The 23,576-nt window shown below is 35.1% G+C and overlaps 2 protein-coding genes across 9 annotated transcripts in view; one reads left to right on the forward strand and one right to left on the reverse strand.

Moving 5' to 3' along the window:
* LOC145279662 (tubulin-specific chaperone cofactor E-like protein) overlaps nt 1–514 on the reverse strand; it is a 104,101-nt gene extending 103,587 nt beyond the window's left edge. Inside the window, exons 1-2 of one of the 2 annotated variants that reach the window (XM_080130905.1) lie at nt 416–514; nt 1–103 (exon numbers count right to left, since the gene is read on the reverse strand). The exon at nt 1–103 is cut by the window's left edge and continues 157 nt beyond it. In XM_080130905.1, the coding sequence (XP_079987031.1) occupies nt 1–65 (65 nt within the window). In that variant the 5' untranslated portion in view covers nt 66–103; nt 416–514. Of the gene's footprint in view, nt 104–325; nt 345–415 lie in introns of those variants that run through there. The other variant, XM_080130904.1, reaches the window with a different exon arrangement.
* LOC145279664 (clathrin light chain B-like) overlaps nt 504–23,576 on the forward strand; it is a 112,265-nt gene continuing 89,192 nt past the window's right edge. For 4 of the 7 annotated variants that reach the window (XM_080130913.1, XM_080130915.1, XM_080130911.1 and 1 more), the window contains exon 1: nt 519–713. In XM_080130913.1, coding sequence (XP_079987039.1) covers nt 566–713 — 148 coding nt within the window. In that variant the 5' untranslated portion in view covers nt 519–565. Of the gene's footprint in view, nt 714–23,576 lie in introns of all 7 variants that reach the window. The other 3 variants (XM_080130916.1, XM_080130917.1, XM_080130914.1) reach the window with 2 other exon arrangements.

The raw sequence follows: 23,576 nt of genomic DNA on the forward strand, positions 1-23,576 counted from the left end.
TTCTTTTTAGTTTTGAATTCATCGTTTGTTAAAAGTTGAAATTGCTCACAATGGTCGATTTCCATCCTCTGTGTGCTAGATGTTTACTGCATATCACGCAGTTCTGGGTAAAAAAAAATCAAAATAATAATAATAATAATAAAAAACGGCCACAACAAACTAAATATTTACAAGTTCATTCACGTTTTCTGCTATGCTATTTTTAGACACAATGTTTTCATGCTGAAAAACGAAAGCTTCTAAAAGTTTATGAAAAAAAATCACACTAAAAAGTATAACTTTAAAAAAGACGCCAAAAGAAATATTAAAACTATTTTCTAATTACCAGAAAAATATTTCAAAATATCCAGTAATATTGAATATTTAATTAAATAACATTGATATCTAAGTTAAATAAGAAGCGACCTATGTTTACCTTAGGCCATTATGTTGTGTATTGTTATTAGCCAATCAGAAGGCATTTGCCGACGCTACGGAACATGATTCACGGAAATAGCCGAACATTACCGAGCGTGGTTTCACGGAAGTAGCCGATCACTCACGAGTATTTCACCTCTCTGTCAAGATGGCCGAATTTGATAATTTCGAATCTACCGGGGAAGCTAATGTCGAAGAAGATCCAGCTGCTGACTTTCTAGCCCGTGAACAGACTGAATTAGCAGGGCTTGAAGATGATAATTTCGCTTTAGACGACTCTAACCAACCTTCTGACGGTAAACTATCTCCATTTTTCTCTAAACGTATTCGTCGCATGTTGAGAGTGTGACATGGCAGTAACCACCCCCTCGCAATACGCCCATCGAGATATTGTAAAAAAAATCTATCTGCGATTAATTAAAACTATTTATTTATTTATTTAAATATTGCTAATTTAACTTTAAATATATTGTAGATTATTAAGGCGTGATTATATCCAGTTTAATTTTTCTTTAACGTATTTAAATCCGGCAATGTGTTGCATTTTTTTGTAAGCACTGACGTAGCTTTTTTTTTTTTTTTTTTTATACACGTATATAGGAGTGGACGTATATTTTACAATATTGTCAACTTGTACGATTTGTCCGTGAGAATATGTGATGTTTAGGATTTTAATTAAATGGTAATTTGTATTTCTTTGGGTGTCTAAAAATATATTTGTGGTATTTGGTTGATCTTTGGTATTCAGAAATCATCGTCCCAAGGACAATTTGAAAATGTTCTCTTACGCTAGATCAGATGACAACACAAGAAAAGTATCGATCGATTTCCTACAGTAACTGAATTATTGCTGAATAAAACAAATCATTCATGAGATATAATTATAGAGAATTTCTTTAATAACATTTTTGCAGTCTCGTCTTAAGGTAAAATAATACGTTTTTTTGATATCTTCCTGCAATAATTGGCCTTTTCATTCATGCGTCGACGATATCACGTTTAATTAGGCTTGTATGTTTTTTTTTGTTTTGTTTTTTTAAGAAACGTCATTCTATGCAATTAAAACTTAACAAAATAAAAATATTCATAAAGATTTTATACGATTTATTTTAATTATTATTATTTATTTTTTGCTTCTACATAATTTGACCCGAGCCAAGGAACGAATACAAGAAAAGATAGGTCCCTCAAAATATATGCAAACATATTTTCTTTAAAATATATTAAATTAAAGCTTCATGAATATCTTTACTCGATCTAATCCAAGATTCAGTGTCTCTAACTATTTTGTTCAGCTGACTGACCAAGAAGTCCAGAAACATCTTTGTGGTTTACCTTTATTCGGCACCCTTGCCTTCCGCTATTCCTTCTGGACATATCTTGCTCACACTGACTGTTGATAGATTTGTGTGTGTGTTTTTTTACAGTCTCAACTTGGTTACTGTATCGTAAATTGCAATGTGATTAAAAAACAAAAACAAAAACAAAAAAATACTACAAATCGAATAATCAGAGAACGCCTCTTGAAAAGAGAATTTAGGGCACTGAAAAACGTACATTACCTGTTTAGGTGCTAATAAACGCACTTACTGATCTGCGGCGCACTTACTGATCTGCGCTATTTTTTAAAATCGTATTTCCAAGTTTAATTAAAGTTTTATGATATATATATATATTTTTATTCAATTGTAAGGTTAAAGTACAGAATAGGTACAAAACACCCTCCCCTCGTTAAGAATGGCTTTTTAAATACTAACGTTATTATTTCAGCACGGATCAATAAGTGCATGTGCACTGCATGACCCCTGTTTAATTTATTTCGTACCATTCTTGAAAGACCTAACAGTAAAAAATAATCAACGTCATTACAACTGATAATTTTATCAAATTGCTTCTATCGGCTGGTTTTATGGGATTTTCGAAAATTTTGACCTCAGGAGACATGTCCTTCATTAATCCCAACAGTGACCCTAAGTCCGGGAAGCGATAGATTTTAACATATTCGTTTTTAACAATTCACAAAATACGTAGGAAAAAGATTTGAGACGGGAGTGGTTCTATAAAAATGCATTAACTTAACAAGAAAATCACTACATATATTTAAACATTGTAATTTGTTTTAAAAATAGGAATTTGTATTTATTTCGTGCCTCTAATCGTATTAATAATGATCATCTTCATAGAGCTTACACATGTTGATTCTAAAACACGCTGTTTAGTTTTTAGTGGAAGTTTTTTTTTTTTTTTCTTAATTCAGCTGAGTTAATCAATGAACTGCACGGACATGTGAATTCGTGGGCGGTTTGTAGATTTCCTCTTCTCTATGATAAGTTGCCCCGAGAAAATGACGTTTTGTAAAATAATCATTTAAAAATATTATTGTATTATTATATCACAATTATATCTTTTAAATAAAAAGATTCACTCAAATGATCCGTTTCGAAAGTGAGTGGGTGGGATTTCACGCTGGTCTTGTTACAAATCAATTCGACTTTTGACTTCATCGAATATTTAATGTTACAAATTTACTTAGGTATTAACACATTTATGGCAGTAAAAACTAAAAAATAATACTTTGTTTTTTTGAAATTAATGTTTTGAGTGATGTTTTGAAATACAATAGATTTCTTGGTGCTAATGCACTTACTGATCCGCGCTATTTTTAAATCTTATTTTCAAGTTTAATTAAAGTTTTATATGTTTTTTTATTCAATTGTAAGGTTAAAGTACAGAATAGGTGCAAAACACCCTCCCCTCCCCATGTTAAGAATGGCTTTTTAAATAATAACGTTATTAGTTTAGCACGGATCAATAACTGCACTAGTGCACTAGTAAGTATCAATTTCTTTCATGTGTAACCCTGACCTTTAACAAGAGATCGAATTTGATGCAAGGTACGTTTTGCTTGAATAAATTCATTCTTGTATAGAACAGGAGGACCCATATCAACACGAACGTTTCCAATCGTGATTTATGGAACACAGACCGGAAATGACCGAAGCAGTTTACGATTTTAAAACTAAAAAGAAAAAAGCAGACGACATTAAGCATGTAAATGTAAAAACAGAGGAATTTAATCGCGGCGACAGCAGTTATTCAGTCTTCTGGAGCACTAATTGCCCCTCCCCACACCAATATCCCCATGGCAGAGACCCAAAGAAACAAAAATGCACCCTTTAAAAGAAAATTTAACTTACCCAAATAATAGTTCCCCAAAGCATATTTAAAGACAAAAAAGAAAAGTTAGGAATAAAATTATTCCATCGACCTTAATCTTCTTGAGACAAACCTCTTAATCGAAATTGCCCTCCTTTTCATACCCTGGAAGAAGGCATTCTGCATTCTCTGCAGGCGAACTTATCGTAAAACCTAGTAACCCTTGTTAAAAGATGATTAATGTAAAGAGAATTAGTTTCATATAGCAACTCTCTATAAATTTATGTTCAAAATTTATAATTGTCTTCTGATGGATCATGTTGTATTTTTGTATCCGCCCCCACGTTTGATATGTTCTTTCATGATGTAATTTTTGAAATGAAGATTGATGATTTGGATTATTCCAACGACTATTCTCATCTTATATTTACAATGTTTGGTCGACATAACCTCCAACCAATATCGGGTAAATCTTTCCCCCCCAAAAAAAATATATATATATATATATATTCAAACAAATTTCTACTCTGAAAATTGATGTTTTTCTGAATGAAATTTAAACAAAGAAACTATAAATTCTATTTGCTCAATCAAGTATATTGAGCTATTTTCTTTTTGCCTGGGATTGTTTTATATAATATTACCTCCAAAAGTATTCTGTAAGACTCGATACTATACAAGTAATTAATTTTGTGTTCCTATTCACCTTAGGATTCTGATATATATATATATATATATATATATATATATATATACACACACATACATGAGGGGCGTGCAATAAGTAATACCCCTGACCCATTTCCCATAGCAGCAGAGCAACGAAACTTGGCACAGTTATTAGTCTTTCTCTACATAGGAACCACCCAGAGTTATGCATTTCTTCCATCGTTTGATGCAGCTCTGGAGACCGTTTTTGTAGAACACCCCAGGTTGGTCCTCCAACCACGACGTGAAATCAAGGCTGCATCATCTGGGAAATGCTTTCCTTTCAAAAACAACTTCATGGCTTGGAAGAGGTGAAAGTCAGAGGGTGCAAGGTCAGGAGAGTAGGGAGGATGGGGAAGGATTTCATAACCACACGCACGTGCTTCTGATCTGGCGACATGTGAGTTGTGGACCGGAGCATTGTCCTGCAGGAGGAGGGTACCTTTGCTGATCTTGCCTCGCCTCTTGATTTTGATAGTTTCCCTTAATTTCCTCAAAAGTGAAGCATAATAGGCTCCTGTAATTGTGGTACCCTTTGCCAGGAAATCTGTCATCACTACTCCGTCCTGGTCCCAGAAGACTGTGAGCATGACATTGCCAGCGGAGGGCTGCACCCTTGCCTTCTTTGGAGGTGGTGAGTCCAAGTGCTTCCACTGCATTGACTGGACTTTGGTTTCTGGATCATAGTGATGGACCCAGGTTTCATCCTGTATAATCAGTTTTTTGAAAAACTTTGACTCATCTTCTTGGCACATCTCCAAATTCATCCTTGAGCACTCGAAACGTTCTCGCTTCTGGAATGGTGTGAGCCACCTTGGAATCCATCTGGCAGACACCTTATGCAAATGGTCATGAATGATAGTTTCCACAGACCCTGTACTAATCTTGACATCTTGGGCTATTTGGCGAATAGTAATGCGCCGATCTTCAAAATGGCAACCTCAACTTAACGAACAGATGCCTCATCAATGGCAGAGGGGGGGGGTAGGTATAGGAGCTGTTTCCACAGACTTCCGGCCATGTTTGAATTCACGATGCCAGCATTTTACAAGGTCATATGATGGGGCATTATCACCATAAGTTTCTTTCATTTCATCAAAAGTCTCCTGTGGTGTGCGTTCTTTCAAATACAAAAACCGGATCACTGCTCGACAGTCAACGTGCTCCATTTCACACCTGACTCAGTTCAAACACCTGTAAAACAGAAACCACAATTAGTTCAGAGCGATAATTTGCCACATAACCCGTAGAGATATAAATGATTGCACATGCAAAATTTCAGCTAGATCAGACAACTGGAAGTGGGTCAGGGGCATTACTTATTGCACGCCCTTCATGTGTGTGTATGTATATATATATATATATATATATATATATATATATATATATATATATATATATGGAGTGTGTAACATATTTGAGAACGGATTTATATATACACAAAGATCGAAGCAGATAATGACTTTTTACGGAAAACGTTTTCTGCAGACGTGAATGCATATATTGTTTTATAATTTTATTCATTCAACTTCAATAACTGATTTTTATGTGACTTTTGAATTGCCTACATGCTAAGGTCAGGTAGTCCTTGTTTATTACTCTCACTTTTAGGGATTATTTATTTTAGTATTATGAAGGTCCTCATTAACCTTTTTCCCAACTATGCTCCATACATAGTAATTTAAAAAATTGAGATCTGATCAGCTTGAAGGTAGTTATTTATCTCCCATAAAGAAGGAAAAGTGGGATTAAAGAGCCAGCATCCTAGGAGGATATACAACATCCAGCATCCTAGGAGGATATACGGCATAATCATGTTGACACACAAGTTCTCATTAGATCAAAAAAGTAAAGCAACATTGAGCCTGGTCAGTAAAAGATGTGTGAACAATTTTGAAATTCCAGGCGCTGTATGTAGGAGGACGTCGATACCTCCCTGCAAGAGTTGCAAAAACCTTGCATCGTTATCTCCACTAACAGTGATATACGTGGAACTGAGGATCGCTTGTGAATTTCATGCTCTCATGGAACTTCCTTTTTTGTTGGAAGCCAGTTAAACTCGCATAGGGTTAGTGCCGTGGCTGTTTACATCCTAGGATGCGGAGCACTTTGGCTTGCAGAAACAGCTAGTGCAGCTTCGTTGCATTTTTTGTAAGCATTGATATTCCTCGGTACAGCCGCATCAGGCAATTAGCAATAAATTAACCCCTTCTCAAAGAGAGACGGTAAAGCCAGGGTGGGTGATCCAACTAGAACTGAACAAGACCAGCAACATACTGCAATCAGCAGAGAAGAGATCATTTTAAAAATGGTTTCAACTCTGTTGCCGTCAAGGGGAAAAAATTCCCTGGCTAAGATCAGAGTTTTTCTTCTGATAGTTTCCGATAGTAATGGTGTGCTCTACTTGTTGAATAGATCCAAGTGTCCTAATACTATCAGTATGTCTAGAATGTCTCTTACGTTTTGATAATCTTTAAATATATGGCATAATCACGTTGACATATCGATTCGCGTTAGATCACTGAAGTTAAGCAATATTAAGCCTAGCCTACACAAGATTGGTGACCATTTAGGAATACTAGGCACTATATGTATTCAGGTAAACAGGTATATATAATACCTTGGGGGGAAAATAAATGCTTCTGTTCTTCATAGTTCCACATAACCCCTTGGCAAGGTATAGCACCTTACTCTAATATTCTGGAGTGTTACTATACAGAAGGTAGATAGACTTCTTTTGCTTTGATGAAGGCATATAGAAAAGGGGAGCACTATTAAAAAATATAGAAAAGGGGAGCACTGTTAAAAAATATAGAAAAGGGGAGCACTGTTAAAAAATATAGAAAAGGGGAGCACTGTTAAAAAATATAGAAAAGGGGAGCACTATTAAAAAAAGAAACTGGGTAGAGGGAACCTGTTGACCTTGTACAACAATCTTCTAGTGATGGTATCACAAACAAAACACCAGTTTCCAGTTTGTCATAAGCCAGCATGAAAGTAGTAAGGTTCAGAAAACTGTCTTGGAAATTCTCATGTTTGTGTGCAATCTTGTCTAACCGTAGATAGTGAAGCATATATATTGGTGATAGCTTTCCATCTTAAGTCTTTAACTTTTGTAAGTGATGGATCAAGCAACTTTTAAAAGTATTCTATTTTTAAACAAAACTATTATAGTCAGCTTACATAGTCACAATAATTGCATGCCTCATCATTTGTTGTGTAATTATAGGGAATGTTATTGATAATTATAGGGAATGTTATTGATAATTATAGGGAATGTTATTGATAATTATAGGGAATTAGAAAATATAAAGTTGCTGATCTCTACTATTATATAAAAGGAACTTTGTGTCTGTGTTCGTTTCTTATAGATTCAACAATGGCTGGGCTAATTTTTATGAAATTTCACACAAACATACTTTATGTACCTGGCAGTGTTCTTAGATATGTTTTGTATTGGAATGTCTTCAATAGTATTGATAAAAAAAAAAATCTGATGGAAGAAGGAACAGCCAATTTTAACCCAAGTCAACACTATACAGCCTAAACATCACAAGTGCATTTAAGTTTTATTACCACACAAGCAGAAAGGCCCAACATATAAAATCAAAAGTAGGTTCTTTGATATGACAGGGGTGCATTTGAAATGAATGTTTTTGTTTAAAGCACAATTGGACCATGATACTTGAACTTTTCATTTTAAACTTGAATTCAAGCCATTATCACCACACAAGCAGGAAGGCCAGACATATAAAATTAACAGTAGGTTCTTTGATATGACAGAGGTGCGTTAGAAATGAATGTTTCTGTTTAGAGCACAATTAAGCTACGATAGTGGACCTTTTCATTTTAAACTTTAAGGCAAGCCATTATGTACAAAAATAATTTTATAAAATCAATAATAGGTTCTTTACAGTGTAATGTAGACTACAATGTATTGCGGGGAGGCATGTGAAGCTTCCTCTTTGTGCACCATGATGGATCCCCAACTAGAGCAGACAATCGATTTGTTTAAAAAATGGGTGATTTCACCAGTTTCGATGACAAGTGTGAAACATTCATTGATCATCATTCAGTTCTGGGCAACGTTGGGTTTTTCTGCTAGTCTTTAGATAATTTCCTCTCATTTGAACTGCAGACGATGCGAAGAACCTAATTCTTATGCAAAACATCAACAGGAATTAAAACATACCTTTCGAGATTTTCATCGTAGCACCAAGTTATGGTCACTATAAGACCCAACAACTATGCCTACGTTTCATAAGGAAAAAGGCAGTATGTTTTGTCTGTATTTTTGCACCATGGAACAGCTTACCAGAGGAGGTAGTTACAATGTTTATCATATCGAGGTTCAAAGTCTCCTTAGACAAACACTTATACTGTGTATAGATGTACACACCTTATAACTGTCCTTTTTATATGATGACTTGCACTATTTTGACCAATGAATTTGATTTGATTATTCCTGCTATAGAAAATAGAAAAGAAAAAACATTTCTCCTTAAATATCTTGCACACCTTGTATGTATGGCAATGAATAATATGATCAATACAAAATACGTTTTAAAAAAATTCTATGTTAAGCATGAATATCAATATCACAGTTTGAAAAGTGTTGATATGGTATATAGTGAGTTTGATTTCTTTGGTGATGACTACTTATATAGGCTGCTTCTACTTCTGTTTGGCAGGGTAGCTAACTCCGTCGAGCACCTTCTATGGATATAATGATAAAGTAGAGAAAGACTGGCAATATGTCTTCTATGAGATTGACACTGTAGAGAAGAGATCTTCACCTGCAAGATTGCGATGTCAGTTTTCTACTCTTCCAACATGAGAAAGAGTGGTGTGAGCAGAGATTCCCTAGATATGGTGGCTAGATAGCTTTTGTTTACATGGAGCGTTAATATAATGCAGCTTTTCTGTTTGTGCTCAGATTGTCTTTATCATCAACGATAAAACATTAAGACATTTGTATCCAAAGATATGTTGTTTATTTAATTTTGGGACATATTTGGAGAGCAGGGAGGGGCTCAGCCTAAACTATTGGTGACTTTTTTTTTTCTTTGTCAAGTTGTATGTTCCTTATGACTGTGCCCAACAATTGTTTTGCTAAAACTCCTTATCTACATCGCATATTATCGCATATCTACACAGCATCCTGTGCTTACTCTCTTTGACCATTTTGCGCACATACTTGTCATCCAAGGCATTGGGCATGTGTGTGTAGTCTCCACCAAAATGATCCGTTTCGAGTGGGTTGGATTTCTGGGATATTTCACACTGATTTTGATATAAAAGTAAAACTTGACCAGTAAGGGTTAGTAGTAGTAGTAGTAGTAGTAGTAGTATCATATGGGTTAAATCTCTATACCACTATTTTTTAATCAGTCTGAGAAATTGTCTTCAGATAAATAGGCTGTCACATAGCCTCCTTCCAGTCAGGTGACTAGACAGTGTAGGATCAGGTGGTCTGTATCCTGGGGGGATTCTTTGCATTTTGTGCAGCATCTTGTTCTGATCCTGTTTGCTTCCATGCAAAATCTGGGAGGCACAAAGTTGGGTCTTAAATGATGTCCCCTCCTTTAAGAGTATTGTTTCTCCATTCCTCCTTCCATGTCTCAACTGGGTTGAAATTTTGTATTTTTGAGTTGTAGAAGGACTTTTGGGATTTGAGTCTGGAGGCATCTTTTAAAATTTGTTGGATTGATAAGTCTGGTGTCCTCTTCGAGATTTTGAATCCATTTTTGAGTTGCCTCTTCCTCCTTATGTGGAGTGGTGTGATTGAGCTTGAGCAAGGGCTGAGGATATGTGTTGCATGGAGAGAAGTGATGAGAATAAAATGATAGATGTGTAATGTGAGCCTTAAAACAGGCTTAGTGTTGATGACCTCAGAGGAAGATTAAATCTAGATAGAATAAGGATATGTGTGCATAACAGGAGTCCTTGTTGGTTTTGTCTCATTGAAGAATGGATGACTGCTTTGGTTAGTAGTTATAGAAAAGTTGAGATAGCAAGATCAGTTTGAAGGGGAAAGCCAAGATGAAGGGCAGAAGTGATAAGTATGGATGGAATACTGCTGCCATATCTGTGCAGGAGCTGCTAAAAATAGCCTATCCTGCCTTGACAGAGTACAAAATAGACTTCGTGGCTTAGTGGGGGATGCTCTTTTCTCTTTCCTGCAACCTCTCTCCCACAGAAGAGACGTTGCGAGCCTGTCTTTGTTTTACCGTTATTTCCATGGCAAGTGCTCGTCTGAGCTCCAATATCTGGTCCCCCCTCGCCAATCTTTTACGAAAAACACCCGTCTAACTGAAGCCACTGTCAAAAATTTTCCCCACTCTCTATCTGTGCCTAAATCAAAACGTAGATTCCATGAACACAGCTTCTTTCTTAGAACAGCACGCCAATGGAACTACTCTGTTCCATCTGCCTGTTTCCCACCTGACTACAATTTGGATGTCTTCAAATCCAACATAAATAAATTCCTGATGAACCGCCCCCTTAAGTAGACACTTTATGAAATCTCAACACTAACATACAACGTACTGTACATGCAATAACCCTTATCCCTGAGTGGCTTCCGGGCCTTGATAAGTGGTGACCTCCTTGTAAAAAAAAAAAAAATAAAAATAAATAAATAAAAAAAAAAATAAAATGGATTTGGGAGAAAAAGGGATAAATAAAGCCCTGGCCAGAGATAGACTAGTTATGGAGTTAATTTCTAAAAGCTGTCCAACACATGCCAGTATATAAAACAGACGTTCAACTGAATGAGTACATGCGTACAACTTGACCTGTGACTGCCATCCCTAATTTTTATTGTCTATTTGCAAAATCTAAGTTTGATTCAAAGAACCTTTTAAATGTAATGGTACATGGCAACTGTCAGCTTGTCGCGTTGTGTTTTCAGCCTAATAAGTGTAAGGCGAGAAACTAAGTTATCTTATGACTTTGATTGTATATCGATATTATCCAAACATACAATTACATTGCATAGTTCTCTCTCTTCACGTGTAGTTTCTTCATTGTTTCCGTTTTATGATCACATCATCCTTCGTTGTGTAATGTCGCCGTTACACTTCATTTTAGTAATTCCTAAAAATAAAACTGAAAATAAATAAAATCAAAGTCGGCATTTTTTTTTTTTTTTTTTTTTTTCCTTTTAACAAATTTTTATTAAGGTTACTTTCAGCACCACTTCTTTAAAAAAAAAAGTCTCTCTCTACCACATGTCTATTTTAGCTTGGAAAGCGATTCTCCTTCTTCCCACCGCATGCCACCCGCAGCCAGCCATTTCTTGCATTTGCTTTACACATCCATTCTTTCTACCTGAACATGTTGCGTTTTTTCTTGGATTTTCCTTCCTCTTCTCGTGCACACTTCCTAATTTGCATATGTCCGTTTTTCTGCTGCTGCTCATCACTTCACTGCTGCTGATACTTTCCATGCGCTCACACACGCTATGTTACAATTACTTTCTTTCTTGGCGATGTGGCTAGGACCCTGTTGAAATAAATTTATTGTGCATATAGAAGGTGAATTAAGCAAAGACATAGGTTTGAAATTGGAGATTTATTTGAGAAAATATTTATATGTAATTACAAAGGAAGGAGATGGTCATTTTCCTAATTAACTATTTAGATAGCTGGTACTGATGGCAGCATACAGTTTCATAGTTTTGTTGTTTTCTGACATAATTTTGCTAGAAAATTAAAAAAAACGGCTTGATCATTACATGTTGAGAATTACCATCATTTACACTTCCAAATCTGATCTGATTTAAAATTTAATCATTCTTTCTTGCGCTGTTCTCATGTGAAGTCCTATCTATGGATGATCACATTCGCACATAGCTTTGATTCTAGCATCTCTGATCCCATCTCGTCAGATCTGACACCAAGGTCGGCTCTGTCTAGAATACAATCTAAGAATGGTCAGGGCTTCATGACCATATCATTCACGTTTATCAAGATCCGTACTAGCAAATCTACACTATAATCTAAGTAATTTAATTTATATATATATATACACACACACACAAATATGCAAAACTTGATTCCATGTATATGTACTGTCTATTCTAATTTGCTTTTCAATTGATCCCAATCAGACATTTGCAATCAATGATTCTATTAAACTGCAGTAATTGTGTCTGTTTGTCCACCTTTTGGGTGGATCTGAGAATTTTGCAATATTTTATGTATTACATTAAAGACTAAAATTCATAAAAACCATTTTTATCTTTCTACATTTCTGAATCCATTTTTGAATGATTATTATGGCTCAACAGCTTTATTTCTTAGAAAATCAATTTTTATTAAAACCATTCTGAAATTTGAAACCAATGTTAATATACATTCATAAGTTATTCAGAATAAATAAATAAATAAATAAAAAACAAATATTTAAAAATATACCCATGGCATAACGGATAAAGTACTATGTAAAAATTCAGTTTTAAGTGACACTCTTCTGAAGGTCGAAGGTTCAATCTTCAGTGTGGGTGATACTAAAAATACAATTGCAAATTACTTAAGACTTCTACTTGGTCATGGTTGATGGAATGAGAACAATCTACCTCTGTGGATTAAATAAAAGGTTTCGTTTGAAATTTTGTATAGATTTCTGAGTTTGACAAAGATACACCTGAAAAAGGTTTGAGGCTACATTGACCAAAACATTGTGAAAATAATACTCTATAAGAATAGTAGTCCAAATACTAATACTAATACCTTAAATATATAAGGATAAAGAATGAAATAAAACAAATATTTAAAAATATGTTAAATCTATTTCTCTCTTAACAATATATACTTTTAGCATTTAACCATATTTATATCATGAGTACATTGTTGATTAATAGTTTTCTGCACATGGATTGAACCCACGGGCGATTATTAGATCTGTATGTAATGCACCCTCCTTCCACCACTCCTCGTCTCAATTGCCCTTCATTGTCACTTGTTACATTGTATTCAGTAGTGATCAGATGGTTAATTCTTCCATATTAATTTTTTTTTTTTTTACTGACCTCTGAGAATATGTTAAAAACAGAATTTGAGCATCACAAAAACTAATCTTAATTCTGGTTCAGCATACGTCATCTGTATATTGAATCGGCTTCTTCCAAAAAAGGGAATTCTTAGAAACCATCACATTTACAAACAGTTCCCAATTGCATGTATAATGGTGTTATTTTTATTTATTTATTTTTTTTTCAAGGTGTGGCTATTTTCTCATATACAACACTTGGTATTCCGAAATGGTCACCAATCTGGTACTGACCAAACTTAACATCTCTTAACTTTTGTGATCTAACGAGAACTAGTGTGTCAATGTGATCATGTCATATATTTAAAGATTATAAAAGTGTAAAAGATATTATAGACACGTCAATAAGATTAGAACAGCTGGATTTATTCAGGAAGTGCAGCACACCATTGGTAGTAATCCTAGAAGATCCATGAGGTTGATTGCAAAATAGTGTTAGACAAAAAATTTTAAAAGTTATCCATATCACCAATCTGTTACAGATCAGGCTTAACATCTCTTAACAAAAATATGCATGGGTATCGATCCTCTGTTCCGTAAAACATTTTTTCACTAATATTAACAATTAGTATAGATATCCTGAAAAATTGAGTCATAGGAAAGCCTTTAAAAAATATCTGAGTGATTCTTGAAGATTGAACTTTCTTTGTGATTTATGGACCAACCCTCAAACCCATGGTTTGAATTCTTTTAATGCAGAACCAACCCTCTTTTCCTTAGTAAAGAAAAAGAAGCATGTTTTCAACACCTAAAGAAGGTTGCAGCGATCAAAATAACACCCAAGATGAGAATGATAGTCCGGTTAATCAACACATAACACAAGCATCTCTTTTAACTTTGCTGATTTAATGAGAACCAGTGTATTAACATAATTATGTTGTTGCAATAATAATATATTGGTTTGTTACAAAAATGTAAAGGTTGGCATGCAAAAAAAAACAAAAAGACAGCATTTCTCTTTAAAAAGTTATCTTTCCTGCATTGAAACTTTCCGATAGAACTGCTGTAAAACTGATTCACGTGAAGTAAAAATGAATGAAAGCCAATTGATCGATATGTTTAGTAACAGCTGATGAAAGTTACCTCCCTCTCTCTCTTGCGCGTGCACACACGTACACATATACACACACATGCTGCTTAGCAAGCATATCTGTAGGTAGCTGAAGATGTGGGGGACAATCAACAGGGAGGGTTTGTCTTGTCTCTCAGAGACACATATTGGCCTTCGATCGTGGAATTGCAATGATTAGCATTCTCTTGCAACTTCAGTCAGGACCACTGTGCGTGGACTCCCCTATGTAAGGACATGATGCCTGTCAGAGAAAAAGCTGATTCAATGAAGTTGAATGCTGTTATAACAACTAATATATATACACACACATACACATGCTCATATATATATATATATATATATATATATATATATATATATATAATATACACACACACTAGAAGGCTGCCTGCTAGTATATATGTGTCTGTGTATAGATGTATATATCGGTTTGCCAATGTTTTTCCAACTTCATATATAGTTATCTACTTTTTATTTCTTCTCCATTTGAACTCTATATTTTTAAAATAAGACCTCATATGCCTCTCTACGTAATATCTTTTCATTCCATAAATTGGATTTTATTTCCTTTCTCAAATACAAGATTCGTCTACACAAAATTTTCATCACTTCTTCAACCCCGGATATTTTTTTAAAGAGTTTCTAAAGGATTTACTAATCGTCACAGCTATTACAAACTTTTGAAACTCACATGATATTTGCAACCAAAATTTTGAATACTGCTGAGTATTCTTTTTCATTTCTCTAAACTTTTTTCTTTCAAAATTTTTTTTTTGACTATTTTCAAAAATGAGCTAACCAGCAAAAATAGATATTTATCTATACGTATATATTTTTGCTAACATTTTTTTTCTCTAAGAAGAGCCTATCTTTGACACTCCATGGAATAAGGAACCTTTCACCTTTACTTAATATTCCTTGTTTTGAATAAAATATTGTAAATCCATGTATTTATACTACCCCCCCTCCTGTCCCAGGACAGGTAACATTAATTGACCAACCAGAATAGTTTTGAACCATAGTTTTTTATATTCCTGGTTTCTTTTCATTTAATATCCATTTTCCTTTGTCAGTGAGAGGTTTTTTGATATTTAACAGCTCACTCTTTAAAATCAAAAGACGTAAATTCACAAAAAACGTTGGTTTGCTAAAAAAAAAAAAATGAAACTGGTGAATTAACTGACTTACCAGTTAAAACGCTAGGTGTATCTCAAGGGAACTAAAGACTATAATGTAAACAAATTTTTGTTATTTTGAATGAGCTGAATACTTCTTTAACAAATTTTCTGCTTAGTATTTTTCATTTTGTTAGAAATGACATTTTTTATTCACTCGTGTATAACGAGATATTGTATCAAATGCTAAAATCTCAATATATGTCTGCATTTGATTGAATATTCATTTGCAGTGTCACACATACCAAAAGTGACATTCACTCTAGGTGGGTTGAACCAGCTTCCTCTGAAGGAGAAAGTTTCAAGGGAATATCAAATTCACAAGCAGTTCCCAGTCGCTTGTATATCCCTGTCGAAGGAGATGACAATGTTAGGTTTCTGCAGTTTCTACAGGAAGGTGTTGGTATCCTCTTACATAACGGTCCCTAGTAATCCAAAATGGTCACCCATCTGGTACTGGTCAGACTCAACATGGCTTAACGTTGGTGATCTAACAAGAACTGGTGTGTCAGCATGATTATGCTGTATATCATCAACTAACTGCGCCATCTTGTTTTCACTCTGTGTATTTTGTATGTTTTCTGCTTAGTATTGATTATCCTTCCTGTATTAAAGTATTTTAGCTTCTATTTTGTATTATATATATATATATATATATATATATATATATATATATATATATATATATAATTTTCCTCTTCTTCCTATAAATAAATCCTAATTATATCCTTACTTGTTTTGGCTTTTGTGACTCCTTGATGTTTTGTATTTATTGGTTGTTCTCTTAATTTAAGAGCCTCGGAGAAAAAATAATTTATTTATAGAAAAAACAATATTGATTAAAATTCATATAATTCCTTCTATGAAGCTGGTATTCACTTAGTGCGGTTTTTGTAGAAATATATTGCTGATCGGAAATCATTTCTTGAAGTTTTTTATTTCAAGGCAAATATTTAAAATATGATTATATTTGAAAATATAATCATGTTTGCAATATTTCCCATGAAAAAAAAAAAATTAAAAAGTAACATTTGCAATATGAGGTGAAGTAATAAAAAAAAACCCTGTTGATATTGCGTTTCTGACTGTAAAATTGCTCATGACTTTAACAAATCAGAATAAATTTAATTTAAAAATACCAATAAAAATGATTAAATCTTTACATATATTTGGCTTTCAAACATATTTCATACATATTTTATTTTATATATGCGCCAGAACCTGGAAATTTCCAGGTGAGTATCTGGAGGTGTGTTTAATCAAGACTACCGAGAGTAAAGGCCAATGAACATGACAGCGTGATGTCATTACAACATGTAGGTATACGGTGCCTAAAGTTTCTTGTGTTCAACCACGTGACCATGCTAATAGCCATAAAAAATATTTTTTGTTGCTCCTTGTGGTAATTTTATGAAGGTAATTCAAACGTGCATGTATTTTTTTTTTTCTAAAGAGAAAGAATAATTCTCCATTTGGATAATTATATAATTGCACATTGGGATAATTTTAATCTAACAAATTACAACAACCTGTTTTTTAAATTTTCGAAAATTTCATTTAATTTTTTTAAACTGCAAAACAAACAATTTTTATATGAGAATATTTTTCAATCCATTCTTTTAATAATAAACCTTCCGCACTTTCACCGAACAATTTAATGAAAAAAATGATACCATAAAAATTTAATTTAACTTGGAAATACTATCTAAAATATAGCACGGTGCGTACACTGCACAAGCACCATTATTATTATTATAACAATGATAATAAAAAAAGAACTGGTGTAGATGACATCAACTGGCGCCACGTCAATTAGTTGTGAAGGGTCAGGGAGGATGGGAAGACTGAGGTGGTGGAGTACTAACCAGATCTCCACTGGAAGTGTGCAGTTCAAATATGGTACGGAGGGAGGGGGCATTTTGTAACCCAAACCCCAGGAAACATTAATGACTGATGCCCATGAGAAATCAATGGCAAACGGCTGTTGTGATAATGTGCAATCATCTGCACGAGTGGTCAAGAGGTGGAGAACACTGGAAATCTAGGGAGACTTGTCACTCGGTCTCCAGGGAACACCACAGATTACCAGTGATGATGGCCTGTGAGACAACACGTAGTGAGTGAAATAATAATAATGTCCCCCTCCCAAATTCACCATCACCCTGATTTAATATCGTAGATGTTTATTAAATTTTCTTAGTTTTTAACCAATGTTCACATCATGGTGAGATTATTTCTTTAGTTATATGAACTTCATTTTCATATTCATGTATTCTGCACTGATATGAAAATGAAGACTATAGCGGAGTATAGGATTCCCAACCATGTAACTGATGAAAATATGCTACACATTTTGATAAAAACATAGGGAAAAATGGACATAGAAGAAAAGAAAACCAAAACTTTAAATATAATTTCTGTATTATTTCAACTTATAATCTTGTGGGGGGAAAAAAATCCAGCTCCCCAATAAGGGGCACTCTGGATAGGAACAAAAATAAAAATTGTCTGTCATGAAGGATTTCTCTTCCACTGACAGAGAACAGAAAAGGTGAAGTGTACCCTCAGAACAGATACTACACTGTGATCTTGTCCTGAAGGCTAAGAATTGTTTGTTTTATGTTTTTTTAATTGTTTGTTCCCTAAATTCATAATTCAGTTTTATCATTATTAGATTGTATATTGTTTTAAAATTACATAATTTTACATAGATAATATTTATGTTTTATATTGAATAAAGTTCAGTTTCATTATTAATCAAATTGGGTTCCTTTCTTTTCTTTTTAACATGTTTTAATGCTCTTTTTAAAAATGCCCTCATATAGTATCAACAGTAACAGTTTGACAAATCTTACCTTTTTTTTTTTTTTTTTTTTTTTTTTTTTTTTACAAAGGTATCACCACATTATCAAGGCCCAGAGGCCACTCAAGGATAAGGGTTAAAGAGTGTACAGTAGAAGTTGGTCAATATAGTAATCATTAGTAATGAAAATTTGGTAAATTTAATAACTTATATGGAACGGCTCATCAAGAACTTATTTACCTTAGACTTGAACACAACCATATTGTAGTCAGCCGGAAAGCAGGAAAACGGAAGACAATTCCACAGGCGTGCAGTTCTAAGAAAGAAGCTTTGTTCATGGAATCTATGTTTAGGTTTAGGCACAGATAAAGAGTGGGGGAAATTATTGATAGTGTTTACAGCTAGACGAGTGTTTCTTGTGAAAGTTTGGCGAGGGGGGGACCATAGATTGAAGCTCAGTTGAACACTTTCCATGAAAATAACGATACATCAGAGACAAACTCGCAACATCTCTTCTGTGAGATAGAGGTTGTAAGGAGGAGAAAAGGACATCTCCTACGAGGCTACGAAGTCTATTTTGAACTCTATCAAGGCAGGACAAGTCCTTTCTAGCAGCTCCTGCCCAGATGTGGCAACAGTATTCCATCCTTGGACGTACCTGGCTCTTATATAGATAGAGAATAGCATCAGCAGAGAGATATCTACTGGATCGATAGAAAGATCCCACCATTTTTCCAGCGGCCTTGGCAACAGATTTGATATACGTGTTCCATTTAAGATCAGGAGTAATGGTCAAGCCCAGAAGCTTGTCAAAACTTGAGGCCTCCTGAAGACGAGAGCCATTTATTTCAATTGATGACAAATGTGGATTAAAATGTTGATGATGTAAAGAGAGAAGCTTGGTTTTAGATGCATTAAAAGTAACCAGCCACTCCTTTCCCCATTGTACTACATGCTCAAGATCAGAGGAGAGAGAATTGGAGAGTACTTGGTCGTTTACTGTCTTAGATGTGGTACCATAAATGGTAGTGTCGTCAGCATAAATGTCTACAAATGATGTAAGGATATGATTTGGAAGATCATTAATGTAGATCAGGAAAAGAGTTGGGCCCAGGATGGATCCCTGAGGGACACCGGCATTAATACTGTGAGCTTCTGATTTTTGCCCCTCAACTACTACTCTTATGAACCTATCAGAAAGAAATGATTTAATAATTGAGAAGACTTTTCCAGCTATACCATAGCTAGCGATCTTATGAAGTAAACCTTTATGCCATACCCTATCAAAGGCTTTAGATATGTCAAGAGCAATTGCCCTAGAAAGATTGCCACCGTCGAGAGATTTGCTAATCCTATGCGATATAACTGTAAGGACATCTGCTGTAGATCTAGCAGAACGGAAACCATATTGAGTGTCACTAAGAAGGTTATTTTTGTTGAGATGTTTGATTACTTCTGTATTTAACACAGATTCTAGCAACTTACTCATGACGCACAGGAGACTTATTGGCCTGTACTGAGAGGGGGATGAGCGATCACCTGAATTCTTAAATACTGGGCATACTGATGAGATTTTCCAGGGAGATGGGAAACTATTCTCCTTAAGACAACGTTTAAACAGTTTTGTAAGTATGGGCGCTAGTTCAGGTTGAAGTTTTTTGAGTACTATAATTGGAATACCATCAGGGCCAGTTGCTTTACTGGAATCAAGGTTTTTGATTAGCTTGGCAACATCACGTACAGATATACGTATATCACATAGCGTGTTTTCTGATACAGGAGGAAATATTGGGGGTTGGCGGTCTTGGTCGCAAAGGGTAGAATTAGCTGCAAAGTTCTTGACAAAGAGTTTGGCTTTGTCTGATGCTGACGAGATTACCTCAGGTCCATTGATAATAGTTGGGATGGAGTACACGCTTCTGTTCAGGATTCTGTTTGCTATTTGCCAAAACTGGTGGGAACCAAGCCGCTGCTCAGCTACTTTGGACTTAACAGATTGAGCATACAACTCTCTTGCGTTCCTTATTACTTTCTTACAATGGTTGCTGGCAGTCCTGAAAACGGCTTTAGTTTCCATACATCTATTACGTTTGAAGCAGTGGAAAAAGTGATTTCTGTGCGCAATGGCAGCAGCACATTCTGGAGAGAACCATGGCTGGCTGTTAGGTTTTTGCTGAAACTTTTTAGAGGGTATGAAATGGTCAATACCTACAATTAACCATTCAGTTAGGTCTAATACTATAGAGGACACATCCTTTTTAAACATGGAATGCAGAGGTAGATCAGATATAAATGTACGGAAGCTATCCCAGTCAGCCTTAGTGTATCGATATACTGTACGATGAAGTGGCACGTCTGGGGACTTATTACATTTCATTTTTATCTTAATTGATACAACAGAGTGGTCGGAAGATCCAAGAGGCGACAGAACAGAAACTGAACATAGTTCAGGGCAAGTTGTGAGAAAAAGGTCTAGTAGGCTCGCATACTGGCCGTCATTATCGGGCACACGGGTAGGTTCCTGAACAATCTGAGTGAGGTCATAGGCAATGGAGAAATCATGACAGAACCTCCCCTCATCATCGGTCTTGTTTGAGTGGGTCAACCATTCGACGTTGTGAACATTGAAGTCTCCACATACGTGAATGTTAGCTGAAGGATAAGTAGAAAGGACTTGGTCAATTTTCTCGGATATGCTTTGAAAGATAGTAACTCCGCTGTTGTGGGGGCGATAGAGAGTAAATATAAATGCAGTAGTGTGAGCTAAAGCAACCCGGAAGCACATATAGGGTAAGTTAGGATCTTCCCTGGAGATGTCCCTCCCACATGGAAAGCTATCTTTAATATAGGCACATATTCCATGCCCATGGCGATCTTGGGGGTCAGATTTAGAAGTTAAGTTAGAGTATCCTGTAATTGCAAACTCATCTAGGGAAATAGCCTGTCCAATGCCAGTTTCACTTAAAAATAAAAGGTCTGGTTTAGTCTCCTGTAATTGGGTTTCAACCTCTGGAAGGTTAGAACGTAGACCCCTGATGTTGGAGAAGGAGACATGGTAGTAAGGGTCTACGTTGGAAGTTGGAGAACCGGGTTTAATTGTGTATTTTTTCTTGAAACTTGTCATGATGAAATTTTGGAATTTGTGGACTAGGTCGACAGATTTACTTAGAGCAGGACAGAGAGGGGAAACTAAGAGAGAAAAAGAAACGAAGAATTTTTTTTTTTTTTTTGTACCACATGATAAGGTAAAGCCGTAACAATTACCCACTAGTATGGCATCGAGAGGCCCCACCAGAAGCTACTGCATGGTCCAGATTCCATTCACCAAATGGCAATACAGCAGCCCCAGTACTTTGCACCTGCTGATAGGACAGCCTCCTTAGTGGTTAATCCAAGGTTCGGGTCCCTGACTATCAGGCGGATAACGTCAGCCCAGACAAAACGTTTACCTCCAGCACCCTTACTAGTGACATGGCTACAAGGATAGACATAGAAACAGAAAATTTCCACCAACTCTGCCAACTGTTCGCGCAAAAATACTGCCAACCTAGAAAACAGCTTTTTCTTCTCCCTTTGTCAGAAAAATCACTCATTTAAAAAATGAGGACTGAGGGACAAATAAGAAGAAGCGAGAGTAACAGGAGCTGCCGATAACGCATCCACAATGCGTTTTCTACTCTCCATTAAAAAAAAAAAAAAAAATAAATAAATAAATAAATAAAAAATAAAAAATAACTATTAAGTATTGTACTTAAAAGTCCAACGGACCTGTTTAAGGGAAAGTATGGTGATAGATTCCCCTCCCACGAACTAAAAATGAGTACAATTAGGTAATCTATTTTTGCAATCAACTCGGTAGATAAATAAACATTTATGGACGAGAGAGAAAAAAAAAAAAAAAAAAAAAAAGCTAGCATTTAATACAACAGAAATACATAAATTAAATACTGAAATAAAATGTAGTTATTAATATTTGAATCTTAAAATAAAAAGTGCGAATTAGTAGAGAAAAAAATCACTTATCACAACAACGCATTCCGTCTCCAAACTAGTGAAGAATTTAACTTTTAATAGCGTTCAGAAGATTTTTTTTTTTTTTTTAAATTAACCGTTAAGAGAAAGCGTGATTTTATTCTGAACTTTAACTAATCACGTTTTAAGCAACTTATGATATAAAACAAAATCGGATGGGGGGGGGGGTTCTTCCGAAGTTAGTTGGTGACGTTATAAGTAATTGCGAGATAAGATGGGAGCCAGAAATTAGGGGTGGGGGACTGAAAATGATAATATAATGGATTGATTATACAATATTTAAGATCAACTTGGTAGATAAACATTTATGGACGAGAAAAAAAAAAAAAAAAAAAAAAAAAAAAAGAAGCTAGCATTTAATACAACAGAAATACATAAATTAAATACTGAAATAAAATGTAGTTATTAATATTTGAATCTTAAAATAAAAAGTGCGAATTAGTAGAGAAAAAAATCACTTACATTGCCTGCAGGCATTTTTCAGTTAACAGGCCTTCTTCCTCTTGGTGGCCTGGGTTTAATTCACCGGGAGAGATGCTCCCTTAGGCTTCATTAGGATATGCATGTAGAAGAAGAAAAACTGATGTAATAATCTGAGTTTTACAGTATGCTGTCTTGTGGCAGCCATTGAACTGACTATTAGTAGTAGTTTCTAAAAGTTTAGATGGTTCTACATAAGGCTTTTACCACTATAAACAAATCATCTGTGTGAATTTCTGGACAACTTAGTTGTTTATATATTATTCCTTAATTGGAATTTTTTATTTTGAGATGAGCATTTTTATGTTAATTTTATTTTTATTTCGGACTATTAGTCTCATCTTTATTAGTTGTTGTTTGTTTGTTTTTATTGGTTCACAACGTTTCGGCCAACTTCCTCTGGCCTTCGTCAAGTGGTAACCGCGACGGATAGGAACTTCGAATCTCCTAACTGCATTCTCAGCCATCACTGCCATCCGTAGTTGTCGTCGTCTCACCACATTTTTGACCAATTACCTCTGGCACGCTTTGGGTGGGATTGAAACCGCTATCTTCAGACAATGTTCATCTGGAACCGTAGAGATTCAACGTCTCTATCAACTGCGCCACGGGCCCCGAAGGGCGATCAAGGTTGGATTCTTTGATCTTATAAATCCACATTTATTCATTATCTGATCTT

Source organism: Euprymna scolopes, chromosome 7, assembly GCF_053919585.1.
Source record: "Euprymna scolopes isolate OS-2025 chromosome 7, ASM5391958v1, whole genome shotgun sequence".
In the NCBI taxonomy this organism is placed as follows: domain Eukaryota; kingdom Metazoa; phylum Mollusca; class Cephalopoda; order Sepiida; family Sepiolidae; genus Euprymna; species Euprymna scolopes.